Source organism: Oncorhynchus kisutch, linkage group LG11 (assembly GCF_002021735.2).
Source record: "Oncorhynchus kisutch isolate 150728-3 linkage group LG11, Okis_V2, whole genome shotgun sequence".
NCBI classification, from domain to species: domain Eukaryota; kingdom Metazoa; phylum Chordata; class Actinopteri; order Salmoniformes; family Salmonidae; genus Oncorhynchus; species Oncorhynchus kisutch.
In genome coordinates this window covers 59005076-59019734 of record NC_034184.2, presented here as the reverse complement: position 1 = coordinate 59019734, position 14659 = coordinate 59005076, and the positions used below count along the sequence as shown (strand labels likewise).

The following is a 14659-nucleotide window of genomic DNA, read 5'->3' as shown; positions in this document are numbered from 1 at the left end:
CATAGTCATACGGATTGCAGTGTGGTAGGTGGGTTTGACGACAGATTAGCATCTGCGTCTTGTGGTCGGAAAGGGACTTTTTCCTGTGTGCTTTGAACCAAAATGCCCCTTCTGGTACTGGGCAACTTCTTTCTCCTCTTTCCATCCTTCACAGACGACATGCAATATTTTCACCACCGTGCCAAACTTTTCCCACTCGCCCTGCCCGCGTCCCAAATGGCGCCCTATTCCCTTCAGAGGGCCTTCTTTTTGACCCTGCCCTGGTCAAAACTAGTGCACCATAAAAGGGAATAGGGCGCCGTGTGGCACACATTCTCTGTATGCCTCCCGGCAGGTAACCTGTGAAATGTCGATGCTTTGTGCTCCACCTGTCCGTGAGTCGGTGGGTTTTGTGTTCGTAAGTGTGTTTGTGTGTTTGAGAGGACATTTTTTTGATTGCACGTCTGCTTCTCTTGCTTCTTTTAGGACGGCTTCTCTCAGGAACACTCTCAGAGGAGAAAGAGGGTGGGAAGAAGAATGCATATTCCATAATGTCCGTACGATGACGAGGTATTTTGTGTGTATCAATGTTTTTATTTGATTTTATTGTGAGTCATCCGTTGATGGATGCATGAACTGTCCGTGCACAAATTGTCCGTCTTGTTATGCAACTTGTGTGATTTGATGGAGAGAAAGAAAAGAAAAATGTATAAATGCATATACTATTTCCTCCTTTTTCATGAGTCTCTTTGTGGCCGAGCCTTAATCTACAGGTGTGGGTTTTATCATCGTGGCACAGTCAAAACTTGACTGACTGCTCAGTGGTGTTGTATGAACTGATATTTACTGCAAAAAGCATATTTGGGTGCTTTCCCCCTTCTATAACCTTCCAAAAATAACATTACTGTCTTCTCGCAGCACTCAGGATGAGCGAGATAGATAGATATAGAGAGTTGTGCAATAAATACTATTTTGTCCCGACATGAGCCTCTCTGTGTGCTTCTGTCTAAAAGACTGAGTGACTGAGAAAGACTGTCCTACTACCTAATCCTGTAATTCAACAGAATGACATTGAGGGCAAAGCCAACCTGAGCCCAGTGAGTGATACAGAGCTAAATACTTCTGCGTCCCAAAATGGCACTCTAATCCCTGTATAGTGCACTACTTTTGACCGGGGCACACAGGGAATCCTATAGAGCGCTGCTCAAAAGTAGTGAACTATCTAGAGAACAGGGTGCCTTTTCGGACACGCCTAGTGTCTGCTGTGGTGACACTGCGGCACGTCTCGCTCAGAGACCCACTACCTTTGGTTGTCAGCATGAATCTACCTAACTAGTACTTACTGTGAGATGTATCATCCCACATGACACCCTATTTCCTTTATAGTGCACTACTTTCAGAGGGCCCCGTAGGTCTCTGGAGTAGTGCACGGTGTACAGGGAATAGGGTGGCATTTGCGACACAACCAGTGATATCAACTACGCTGCTGCCCTTCTAACTGACATCTTTGGTGGAAACAGAACAGACTCCTGGCTTTGGAATACGTTTTCACGAGTTATACACAACATACTGTAGCAACCCTTGCCTTGATAGACTGGTCACCATCTCCCCCGAAGTGGATTAACCCGTTTGGAGCAGTGGTTAGTTAGCGAGTTTGCCTACAGTCTGGGGTTGGCTATCGCCGTTCACTACAATACTGTACATTATTGTCCCCATCTATTATGTATTCTACTGCCGGAAGGACAAATTCTGACAGCAGCACTGTCACATGCCAGGTTCTTTCTGAACACCATTTAGCATTCATGTCGTTCAGTGGGGGGGTTTAGTCTGTGACATATATGTGTCTTATCTCTGAACCTGCAGGGGCTGCACACCATGGCACCCTCTGCAACCTGTGTGTGTGTGTGTGTGTGTGTGTGTGTGTGTGTGTGTGTGTGTGTGTGTGTGTGTGTGTGTGTGTGTGTGTGTGTGTGTGTGTGTGTGTGTGTGTGTGTGTGTGTGTGTGTTAGTGCACACGTGCGTGCCCTGCCCACCTGCCTGTGTGCATGCGTCTGTGAAGGCAGAGTGAGAAAGGAGGGAAAAAGAAGTAGACAATTATTTAACGTGAGCAAGGACTTAGGAGGGGAGAAGTGAGGATGTGATGAATTACAAAGTGCCAGCGCCATGACAGTAATCTGGGCCAATCCCCTACTCTGCCTGGCTTTTTAGTGCTTAATAATGTTATGACTGACACCACACCCTCTACCTCTCGCCTCGCTTTCTCTCAGTCTCCCCCGCTCTCTCTTCTTCCTTTCTTCTCTCTATGGGGACGTGTTCAACTTAGATCGACCCAGAATCCCCTGCAGTGAATTAAGGCCAGGGGTCTATCAGACTGAGACACACAGCCAGTCAAATCAAAGTTTACCATCACAGAACCAATCAAACACCCAATCAAAGCACCGAGCACTGCTACAACCAAAGGCTCTCGTCGATAACAAACTACACCGCTTTTTAACGAAGCGCTCCAGGCTCACCATATAGTTCCAGTTGTCACATGATCACATGATCACATGACTCAATCTGGGTCGCCTAAATTGATGTGAATTAAATGGCCAACAGCTGTTGCTGCTTCCGCCAGTCATCCCTCACCCCGCAGCTACCGACGACATGCTGTCTGTCTGTTTGTCTGGGGCAGGAGGGTGTTGCCTTTACATCCTTTACAAATTAATATTGATCGACTTCCAGGCAGCTCCTATGATGTAGGGCAGAGGTGTGTGTCTGTCTTTCTGTGTGCGTGTGTGTGTGTGTGGGGGGGGTGTTGGTGGATGCTTGTGTGTGGGTGTGGAGCAAAGTTATTATAGAAAAACTGAAACTAAAAATAATCATGACATTTTTTTATTAACAAACTAAAACTATACCGAAACTATTATATTTGACTCCAAAACTAACTCAAATACAATGAAACCCTTAATGTATTATGTTCAGTTTTCAAGCTATTGGGGTTGTCATGCTGCTGTTGTTTTTTTCAAGCAGTTGGGATTTTCAAGCTGTTGAACCTGGCAGGTAAATGCAGCTTGGAGATGGCGATGTTTCAGATTATGCCTAGCTTGTTCATCGCTATCACTAGCTATCAGGGGGAAGAAATCATCTGGGCAGCTATCTTAATTCTTCTTACGTACTACTAAAGTTAAAAAGCATTGCATTTGTGTCGACATGGGCGAGAGATTCCTTCCACAAATATATTTTTTTAACCAGTCTTGATGTAATTCCTTCTAAATCACACTGAGATTGACTTAAACCTAAGCTAACCTTTGACCCGGCCCATCAACTTATATATTACTGCCCTCCAGTTGCAAGAAGTGACATCCCCAAAAACACACAAAACTATACAACCCCAATGGCCCCTAGCCTCCCACGCATGCTTTCTGTCCCTAACACTAAAACTGAAACTAAATCATGTGTGTGTCTGTGTGTGCACACACAAATGTGTGTGTGTGTGTGTGTGTGTGTGTGTCTGCATGACAAAACATGATCAAATACCACCTGTACTTGATCATGTTTTATCTGTCTCCTGCTCCCAGAACAGACCAGACCAGACGTCTGGCCCACCAGCAAGTAGAGTTCATGCCAATAGCACTTGATGTGATGAATGATGTCCATCTCGCCTCCTCTTCCTCTGTGACTAGAGCTCTGTGTTCCTGAATGGCACTTTATTCCCTATATAGTGCACTACTCAAAAGTAGTGCATGGCCCAAGTATTGCAATATGCAGGGAATAGGGTCCCGTTTGGGATGCAGCCTACATGCAGGGAATAGGGTGACTTTTGGGATGTAACCTACTAGAGTCCGGGAGGGGCTGCCCTCTATCACAAATCTCTCCTCGCAGAGATCAATATTACCCAAACAAGAAACGCAAACATCAAATTCCTCCTCCAGCCTTCACTGCCTTATAATTGTGTGTTTATTTTAAATAAACGATGTGGCGAATCTCCGGATGACCTTACCTCATACTCTTCCCAGTGACTTAGTAAAATACATTGCTTTCCTCTGCTGCCTTGGGAGGGAAAAGGGAATCAACGGAGCAGAATTTTAAATGGCACTAAATGAATGTTTGCGCTGAATCACGAGGAGTGCCTTTAACTTGACTGAACAGGTTTTGCCATCCTTACAATCTGCGCTAAATGGTTTTAATTAGCTGACTGTAACCTCGTTGGCTGGGTGGAAGAAAGAACTGCCTTTTAATCGGGATAATTAAAGAAAGAGAGATTAATGCACTCAGGCTCTGAGTGCCTACCATTTTCTTTACCTTTATTTAACTAGGCAAGTCAGTTAAGAACAAATTATTATTTTCAATGACAGCCTAGGAAGAGTGGGTTAACTGCCTGTTCAGGGGCAGAACAACAGATTTGTACCTTGTCAGCTCGGGGATATGAACTTGCAACCTTCCAGTTACTAGACCAACGCTCTAACCACTAGGCTGCCCTGCCACCCCAATGCAAGATGGTGAATTTTTATGGAGGAAAAAATAGACAAAGTAAACTCGGAACGCCAACACCACTCAACATCAATACTGCATGCAGCCCATGCACTAATGTTCTAGTTCAATGCTTTACTGGACGAGAGGCAGAGCACTAAAATAAGGGCCCCATACAGACTTCGATCTGCAGGAACAATCTCTTAAAGGTAGGCCCAGTAGAGATACAGACACTGTTCTGCACAGAGGAGATCTAATATTTATAAGGTGATGTTCTGAGGCTTTGGGGGGTGTGTGTATGTGTGTGTGTGTGTGTGTGTGTGTGTGTGTGTGTGTGTGTGTGTGTGTGCCCTTTGCAATCTCAACTCCTCTGCCCACTGCTGAGATGTCTACAGTATGAAAGACGACCTGTGCTGTATGGACTAAGCTGTCAGTGTATTTACACATGCAACACTAATCCAATTGATGTCCCTTTACATTAGCAGTGCAATAGTACATGCATAATGCATTATATACATGTCTATGTATAATACACGAGCAATTGTATTAGTATCAAATTATACACTTATGTACTCTCATTTTGCTCATCTTTATCAAGAGATCCAATCATTCCGGACCGCACTGTACATTGTATACATGTCCTATGCAAATTTGGACAAATACTGTACGTATGCATGGTTTCAATACTGCATGTGTTGTACCTAGAGTCTGGGTTGAACGGCTAGGTAGCTAAAGTTTTGTTGTATCGCTATGGCACATAATGTGTGTGTTTGTGTGTGTACAGTGTGAGTGAGTGTGTGACTGACCTGTGCTGCTCTGGATGGTCCTAACGGTGGTGGTCGTCCGGGGGGGTGGGATAGCCCTCATGTTGCCCCCCACCATGCCCTCCTCATCTTGGGAGCAAGAACCCTTCTCGATTGCACGGACGTAGCTGTGGCTTCGCATACGGAAGCAGCCCGACATGGGGAGGTCCAGGGCATCCACCGCCTGGGACTCCATCTCACTGAAGACGGACTCGCACACTGCTTCGATCTGCCCGTTTACCTCCAACTCGCTCACCTGCAGGCGGGCAACAGACCCGCACATACAGGAAACGGGGAAAAACAGGTTAGAGAGACCTACGCCAGCACAAAGCCCCACATCTCCCCAGAGAGAAGCCTTGTACACAAGGGTTGAAAGTATATTCAGGGATTTTGAGGAATTCAAAAGACACAAAGAAATGTACAAAACAATCGGACAAAGTACTTAGTGCAGAGGGGAGGAAAGTTGTGGGGTGAAAGTTCACGGGCCATCCAAGTGCAGTGCTGTAGGGGTGTGTCGGCAAAACACATAGGAAGGGCGTATGTGTCTCTCCATGTCTACAGGAGGGAAAACTCACAACTTGTCTAAACAAGTGTCACAACATTGGAGAACTAAACTAAGGGAAAGTGTGTGTAGTGGTTGTATTGTCTTCATAGTCTCCGACAGCACTCCACACAAACCAAAAGTGTCCAAGGTGGACTTCTTCTAGCCTACTAGATTTGCATGGAAGGAGAAAAGAGGGAGCATGGGAGATGTAGGGTACCTGGGTGAATTGTGACCGGGGGTTAAGCAGGATATGAAGGAGAGGAGGGAGGAAGACTTGACTGGGTGCTTGAGACCACATGTTGGACTGGGGGCAGGTGATTGGCGGGAGAGGGCTGCAGAATATGTGTGGTAGATAGGAAGAGAGCTTGTGTGGTGTTAGATATATAATGTCATAGATAGGAAAGGAGCTGTTAGAGAGCTTCAGGGCCTTCTGTCATTTAGTCTAAGGCTATGGTGGAACCACCATCTCTCAGTGACTCATACACAGACATACTCATGTGCATTTGCACGGTCATAAAAAAAGAAAAGAATTCATGCTTGCTCAAAACCACTCCCATCATTATCAAATTTCCCAGCATGCACTATTGCAGGTTGATTTTCTTAATGGTCTGTTTCAATACCTGCGTTTGTATGTACTTTGATTGGTTGATTTATCTTATGCTACACTAACAACATGCAATTTTCTAAACTAATTCAATCTGTTACTAGTTGGACTTACTGAGATGGCTGCTCCAGTTTATAGGGGGACAGGTAGCCTAGCGGTTAAGAGTGCTGGGCCAGTTACCGAAAGGTTGCTGTTTCAAATCTCCCAAAATTATCTGTCAATGTGCTCTTGAGCAAGGCACTTAACCCTAATTGCTTCTGTTAGTCGCTCTGGATACATGTGTCTACTAAAATGTACAAATATGATTTAAAGGTAGTTTCAAAATTCAATGTCTCCTACAAAGTTCAGATTGTTGGATATCCCCACTCTGGCTGGATTTCAATAGCAATTACACATCACTTTACAAACCAGCATAATGTGACTTGCAGGCTTGATGTGGCCTGTAAACCAGGAGTTTCATACCACTGCATTAGCCAACAAAGAAAGACCTTGTCATAAAGAGTTACATTTTAAAGCTAACTTAGACACTCACTTTGGGAAGGCTATATGATTGAAAGCTGTTGAATAAAACAACCATGTGTCTGTCTGTCACTAACAAATACAGTCATGGGTGGTAACTACAATTCAAGGCAATGTACACTGGGAAATAAGCAAATAAGTTAGAATAAATGTTCAGGTTGAATTGTAGGTTCACTCAACCTAAAATTCAAAGTTGAGTGAACACACAATTCAACTTATATGGGTTCAGAATATGGGTTCAGCTATAAGCCAAAAGGTTGAGCAAACTCACAATAAAACTGCAGTTGTCGCCTTACAATTTGGCCACTCAGTCTGTCAATGTGCTTTTGAGCAAGGCACTTAAACCCAAGCACGACTCCAACACCATCATTAAGTTTGCTGACGACACAACAGTCTGATCACCGACAACGATGAGACAGCCTATAGGAATGAGGTCAGAGACCTGGCAGGCCCAGTACATCACTGGGGCCAAGCTTCCTAACATCCAGGACCTTTATACTAGGTGGTGTCAGAGGAAAGCCCCCAAAAATGGTCAAAGACTCCAGTCACCCAAGTCATAGACTGTGTTCTCTGCTATCGCACGGCAAGAGGTACTGGAGCACCAAGTCTAGGACCAAAAGACTCCTTTAACAGCTTTACCCCCAAGCCATAAGACTCCTGAACAACTAATCAAATGGCCACCCGGACTATTTACATTGACACCTCGCCCCCCCTCTTTGTTTTTACCCTGCTGCTACTCGCTGTTTATTATCTATGCATAGTCACTTTACAAATGACCTCGACTAACCTGCACATTGACTCGGTACCGTTACCCCCTGTATATAGCCTCATTATTGTTATGTATGTTTCCTGTGTTACTTTTTGATGTTTTACTTGAGTTTATTTTGTAAATATTTAATTAACTCTCTTTCTTGAACTGCATTGTTGGTTAAGGGCTTGTAAGTAAGCATTTCACGGTAAGGTCTACAGCCATTGCATTTTATTCGAATTTAATGTTAGAATCAACTTCAATGCTATTTGGTTGAGCAAAGTACCAATCCTATTGCAGATGGTTGCCTTACTATTGTACATGGAATCAACATATACTTTTTGTTTTACAGCACACGCACATGTACACACACACGCACGCACGCACGCACGCACACACACACACGCACACGTACACACACACACACACACGCATGCACGCACGCACATGTACACACACACGCACACGCACACGTACACGCACACACACACACACACACACACACACACACACACACACACACACACACACACACACACACACACACACACACACACACACACACACACACACACACACACACACACACAAGCCTGAGTGCTTTCCCGTTGTTTTCCTGTATGCTGCAGTCTGGTTGTGCTTTTTGTAGATGCCACTGTGGCTGACAGTCCGCTGCTGCCTGCCTCACACTAAAGACCTATGTGTGTGTGTGTGTGTTGACATGTTTTTGTGTGTGGACATAGTAAACAAACCAAATTTAGACCAACTGGGGACATTTTGTCGGTCCCCACAAGGACAAAGTATATTTCTAAGGGGTTTAGGGTTAAGGTTAGAATTAGTGTTAAAAACATGTTTCTTAACACTCATTTAACTAGGCAAATCAGTTAAGAACAAATGATTATTTACAATGACGGCCTTAGAACAGTGGATTAACTGCCTTGTTCAGGGGCAGAACGACAGATTTGTACTTTGTCAGCTCTGGGATTCAATCTAGCAACCTTTCGGTTACTGGCCCAACACTCTAACCACTAGGCTACCTGCCGCCCAACTAGGCTACCTGCCTAACTTTAGGAGTTAGGTAAGGTTTATGGTTAAGGTTAGGTTTTGGGGTTAAGGTTAGGGTTAAGGTTAGGGTGAGGGTTAGGGTAATTAATTGTGTGTGTGCTATGTGTGTTAAAAAATGCACATTTCGGGTACATTTTGCTGCCGAATAACTGAACCTCATTAACAGGTTAACAAATGGTAAAAAAAAAAACATAGAAACAATAAAATGATGCGACCAACAGAAAACACTATCAGAGCTCTATATATAATGACGAGGTGCTTATGTTTCCGCGCTAACCATTGGAGTCGTCCCAAGGCGGGAAGGCAAGGCGACAAGCTTAGGCCCAAAATAAGCGCAGTGAAACTTCTCGCTTCGCCCTCTTCCCCTCTGATACTATGAATGCATACAAGGACAGAACCATTTTCATTAAGAGCCTCATTGAAACATGCAACAATAGCCAGCCTAACATCATACAGTCAAAAAGGCCATAGTATATTATTGAACACGCAACTCCTGTAATGAAGCAGCTAATAAAACGTCATTATCAAACATTTGCCAAAATGCAATTGGCGGAAAACTGTTCGACACTGCGCACCTAATGTGAGCAGTTCCATATGTCACAGAGATGAACATCTCAGTTAGACATTTAGCAACTACAATGAAGGGTTTGCTAATATGACTAGGATTGTGCCTTTGGCTTCAGGACAAAGAAAGTAGATTTGAAATCCACTAGAACAGGAGAGAAATGCTGGTTAAAATGGCATGTCTGCCGCCATGTTTCTATGGATGGATTTTCGCGAGGCTACTTTGAAGCGAGGTAAGACACGCCTCCTTATTTGAAGTAAAGTAAAACATTTCAAACCATTATACTGCCTCGAGCTCATATTGCAAAGTGGTGGGTGATGCTCTGATAGTCAACGGTAGGCCAGCTATAGCCTATGCAACCCAATGGCGAATGGGATGAGTTGAGATTGATCAATAAAAATATCTCCTTTTTAATCGTGGCCACCAAAGTTTTTAACAAGCGATTGCATTTAGAATGGTTATTTGTTGCGTAATGATTGGGCTCACAGAAGCAGATTTTTTGAGGAGCTACTCTCGCAATATCTTACAGGTGGCAGACTATTCTGCTCCTCAAACTAGACTCTGTTGCTGTGAGCGTGTGTTAAATCAAATTCATGACGACTAACGAAAATACACACGCGCCAATTTAATTCCACCAAATTATGCAAATGAACCTATAGACCGATAAGCATGACAGGTCAAATACATTTTTGGCAGCTAACCGATTAACATCCCTATTGTGTGTGTGTGTGTGTGTATGTGTGGGCGTGTGGGCGTGTGGGCATGTGTGCGTGTGGGCGTGTGTGTGTGTGTGTGTGTGTGTGTGTGTGTGTGTGTGTGTGTGTGTGTGCGTGTGGGTGTGTGTGTGAGCTGGGCTGGATCTGGAGAGGCTAGAGCAGGGAGGGAGGCTTGAATGCCTGAGGGCTCTGTGCCTCTCCCCGTGGGCCCCTGGAGGGCCACATTGTTGGTGCTCCAGCCAGAGATAGCCCCAACCTCCTCTCCCTCCAAATGAGCGAGGACAGGACCACTACTCACTCTCCGTCACACATACTGTAACATCTTATTTCTGGGATACAGAACTAGTGGCAACTGAGCTGCCACCAACACGAAGGAGACTAAACCTTAACTTTGTTGGAGTATTGAAACACATCATCCTTTGAAACATTACATGGTGTGTTGTAACACCATTTAATCAAGTGTGCAACACCTTGCCAGGGACAGGGAGCCCTACTGGGAAATGTTGAAAACATTGTGTAGGTGTTTCGAGTTCTGTTGGGTGCAGAATTAGATACATTATAAGCCTCTTAATACTATTTTGGTGTTTCTGGAGTATTTGAATGTTTACAATTGATTTATGTATCTGATCATTTGCCCGTTTAACTCATTTTGGCAGCCATTGCTGAGCACAGTGCTCCTTCCACCAACATTAACTAGAGGTTTTACAACAAGCATTGCAGGATACTGAATTTTCCGCTACCATCAAAAATGGTAAATGTGGGAATGGGTCACTCTCATCATTGAATGTCATTTTCCTGAGGGTTTTGATGTCTGTTCATCATGATCCATTACACCTCATGGCACAACAAGCTGCTTCATATTAATATACAAGTATATTTGTCTTTCCTCAGACATTGTGTAAAAATGTTGAATTTACCCAACATCCTCTAAAAACAGAGCCACATGCAAGATAAGAAGTGCAAAGAGATTAAAAACAGACTCCCAATGAGTCCAACCACTCAATTTTAAATCTTTGGTTATCCTCAGAAAATATACTTACATTTTGAGCAACATATTCAATTGGATTTATTCTTACATTTTTTAAATCAAATTAAATGAACAAAATCACTAAAATTACTTGGATTCACTATTATCAAGTACATTTTTTTTCTCTCTCATTTCAATTCACTCCAGAAAAAAAATACAGTGTGGCTGTGTGGTTCAGCGTGTAACATTTCTGTGAAATTCAAATTAAATGTACCATCTTACTGCCTCAAGGGTTCAATTCCCACTTCCACCTGTCCCACTTTCAGTCTTTCTCTGTCTACTCCTGTTTCTAATCTGTCTAAATAAAGCACTGAAAAAAAAGAATGTGGAATTTCCCCCCAAAATATTCTCCACATGCCCTCATCATCAATCAATATTTAGGCTATAAATCATTTGCATTTCTTAATAATTTGATTGTATGAGCAATTTTCTTTTGTGACTGTGTTTTGATGGAGCCTTTGTCATGCACTGAAACCTCACAATGTGTTTTCACAACACTCTTTTAAATCACAAATATTCCGATTTAAGAAACACTTTGGGTTTTGAACACTTTTGGTTCAGAAAACTTGTTTGCTCACCTCCTTAACACAAGGACATATGAGCAGATGCTGAAGGTCTACTTTATAAAGCGTGCCACCAGTGCACATGGCAGTAATTGCTTTTAAACAACGGCTGTGAAGCATTACTGTGGCGAGAGACATAAATCACACTGGTTTTCCAAGGTGTGCTACGAGAATTAAGCATCTAGCAGGAAACAATGTATGTTGTATTACACGAAACAGAGCATTCGCCATTAGCTGATCTGCTAATGACCAGTGGTGGCTAGAGTTAAGTGGATGGAACGGTATCAAACACATAGTTTCCATAGGGGTCTTGAGTGGTACAGCGGTCTAAGGCACTGCATTTCAGTGCTAGAGGTGTTACTACAGACTCTAGTTTGATTCCAGCCTGTATCACAACCGACCGTGATTAGGAGTCCCATAAGGCGGCGCACAACTGGCCTGGGTTTGGCCGGGGTAGGCAGTCATTGTAAATAAGATTTTTTTCTTTTTTTCTTTCTTTAACCAGGTAGGCCAGTTGAGAACAAGTTCTCATTTACAACTGGGACTTGGCCAAGATAAAGCAAAGCAGTGCAGCACAAACAACACAGAGTTACACATGGGATAAATGAATGGACAGCCAATAACACAATAGGAAAGTCTATATACAGTGTGTGCAAATGTAGTAAGATTAGGGAGGTAAAGGCAATAAATAGGCCATAGTGGTGAAATAATTACAATTTAACAATTAAACACTGGAATGATAGACATGCAGAAGATAAATGTGCAAGTAGAGACACTGGGGTGCAAAAGAGCAACAGAAAAAAATAACAATATGAGGATGAGGTAGTTGGATTGGCTATTTACAGATAGGCTGTGTACAGGTGCAATGATCGGTAAGCTGCTCTGACAGCTGATGCTTAAACTTAGTGAGGGAGAGATAAGAATCCAGCTTCAGTGATTTTTGAAATTCGTTCCAGTCATTGGCAGTAGAGAACTGGAAGGAAAGGTGGCCAAAAGTGAGGTTGGCTTTGGGGATGACCAGTTAAATATACCTGCTGGAGCGCGTGCTACGGGCGGGTGCTGCTATGGTGACCAGTGAGCTGAGATAAGGCGGGGCTTTACCTAGCAAAGACTTACAGATGACCTGGAACCAATGGGTTTGGCGACAAATATGAAGCGAGGGCCAGCCAACGAGAGCATACAGGGTGGGTAGGGTCACAGTGGTGGGGGGCTTTGGTGACAAAACGGATGGCACTGTAATAGACTGCATCCAGTTTGCTGAGTAGAGTGTTGGAGGCTATTTTGTAAATGAGTCAAGGATCGGTAGGATAGTCAGTTTTACGAGGGTATGTTTAGTAGCATGAGTGAAGGATGCTTTGTTGCAAAATAGGAAGCAAATTCTAGATTTAATTTTGGATTGGAGATGCTTAATGTGAGTCTGGAAGGAGAGTTTACAGTCTAACCAGACATCTAGGCATTTGTAGTTGTCCACATATTCTAAGTCAGAACCGTCCAGAGTAGTGATGCTAGACGGGTGGGCGAGTGTGGGCAGCGATCGGTTGAAGAGCATGCATTTAGTTTTACTTGCATTTAAGAGCAGTTGGAGGCCACGGAAGGAGTGTTGTATGGCATTGAAGCTCGTCTGGAGGTTTTTTAACACAGTGTCCAAAGAAGGGCCAGAAGTATACAGAATGGTGTCGTCTGCGTAGAGGTGGATCAGAGAATCACCAGCAGCAAGAGCGACATCATTGATGTATACAGAGAAAAGAGTCGGCTCGAGAATTGAACCCTGTGGCACCCCCATAGAGACTGCCAGAGGTCCGGACAACAGGCCTTCCGATTTGACACACTGAACTCTATCAGAGAAGTAGTTGGTGAACCAGGTGAGGCAGTCATTTGAGAAACCAAGGCTGTTGAGTCTACTGATAAGAATGCGGTGATTGACAGAGTCGAAAGCCTTGGCCAGGTCGATGAAGACGGCTGCACAGTATTGTATCTTCTATCGATGGCGGTTATGATATCGTTTAGGACCTTGAGCGTGGCTGAGGTGCACCCATGACCAGTTCGGAAACCAGATTGCATCGCGAAAAAGGTACGGTGGGATTCGAAATGGTCGGTGATCTGTTTGTTAACTTGGCTTTCGAAGACTTTAGAAAGGCACTGACTTGCCTCGTTAAAAAAAAATATATATATATATGTGTTTGGTACCATTTTATTTATTCCGTCAAGCCATTACAATGAGCCATTCTCCCTTTAACAGCCTCCAGTACTTAGGACAACCCCGCAGTCCATGTGCAGTCCTAGCTGTTGAAAATTAAAGCAGTCCTGTTTCAGCTCTAATGAGAGAGCCTAATTGGAATATTTCTCTATGTGTGTCATTGGAGTCTACAGAGGAGGAATTAACAGACAGACAGGATGATGGGGGGGGGGGGGGGGGCTGTATTTCTAATTAGTGCTGTGAATTTTACTCTGATCATCAGACCTGAAGAAAACAACACCCAAATGTTTAGAGATGGTTTGGTTTAATTAGCCGCTCCGATTGGATTGTTGCTGAATGATTGTTTGATTGTTGACTGGTTTGGGGTTGGATTGTGTTTGGTTTGGGGTTGGTTTGGGCTTGATTTGGGCTTTTTCAATGGTTCTTTTGGGTTGTTTCCTCTCCCCTGCTACTGTTTGGAGTAAGTAAGGACAGGAGACAGTTAGGGGATGGGACAGGGGGAGGTACACGCCCCCAGGTGCACCAACCTGGCTGATGGTGCTCATGGCTCTCATGTAGCTCTCATTTCGCGAGCGGAATTTGGGCGAGGCCAGGAGCCCTGCCGGGTCCAAGCTGTCCAGGCTTCTATTGATGGAAACCTCACTCACCGCCCGCAGGTAGCTGTGGCTCCGGATCTGCAACTTGGGAGAATGCGAGTCAGTGGAGATCCTGCAGTAAGACAGAGAGAGAGACAGAGAGGGTTGGAGAGAGATAGAGAGAGAAGGGGGGATATGCATGAGAGACAGCCTCATGCATCTTCAATCGCTTCAATCTTCAACCGCTTCAGGACCAGCCTATATCTAATCAACAAGCATATTGTCTCAGAAGCTGCGAGCGT

General features: G+C 44.1%; 1 protein-coding gene across 2 annotated transcripts in view; it reads right to left on the bottom strand.

Annotated features, from left to right (window-relative positions):
* The window catches only part of dlgap1b (discs, large (Drosophila) homolog-associated protein 1b), a 269804-nt gene that overhangs the window by 80918 nt on the left and 174227 nt on the right, over positions 1-14659 (bottom strand). For both annotated transcript variants that reach the window (XM_031835966.1, XM_031835967.1), the window contains exons 5-6: positions 14310-14490; positions 5238-5490 (exon numbers count right to left, since the gene is read on the bottom strand). In XM_031835966.1, the coding sequence (XP_031691826.1) occupies positions 5238-5490; positions 14310-14490 (434 nt within the window). The remainder of the gene's footprint in view (positions 1-5237; positions 5491-14309; positions 14491-14659) is intronic.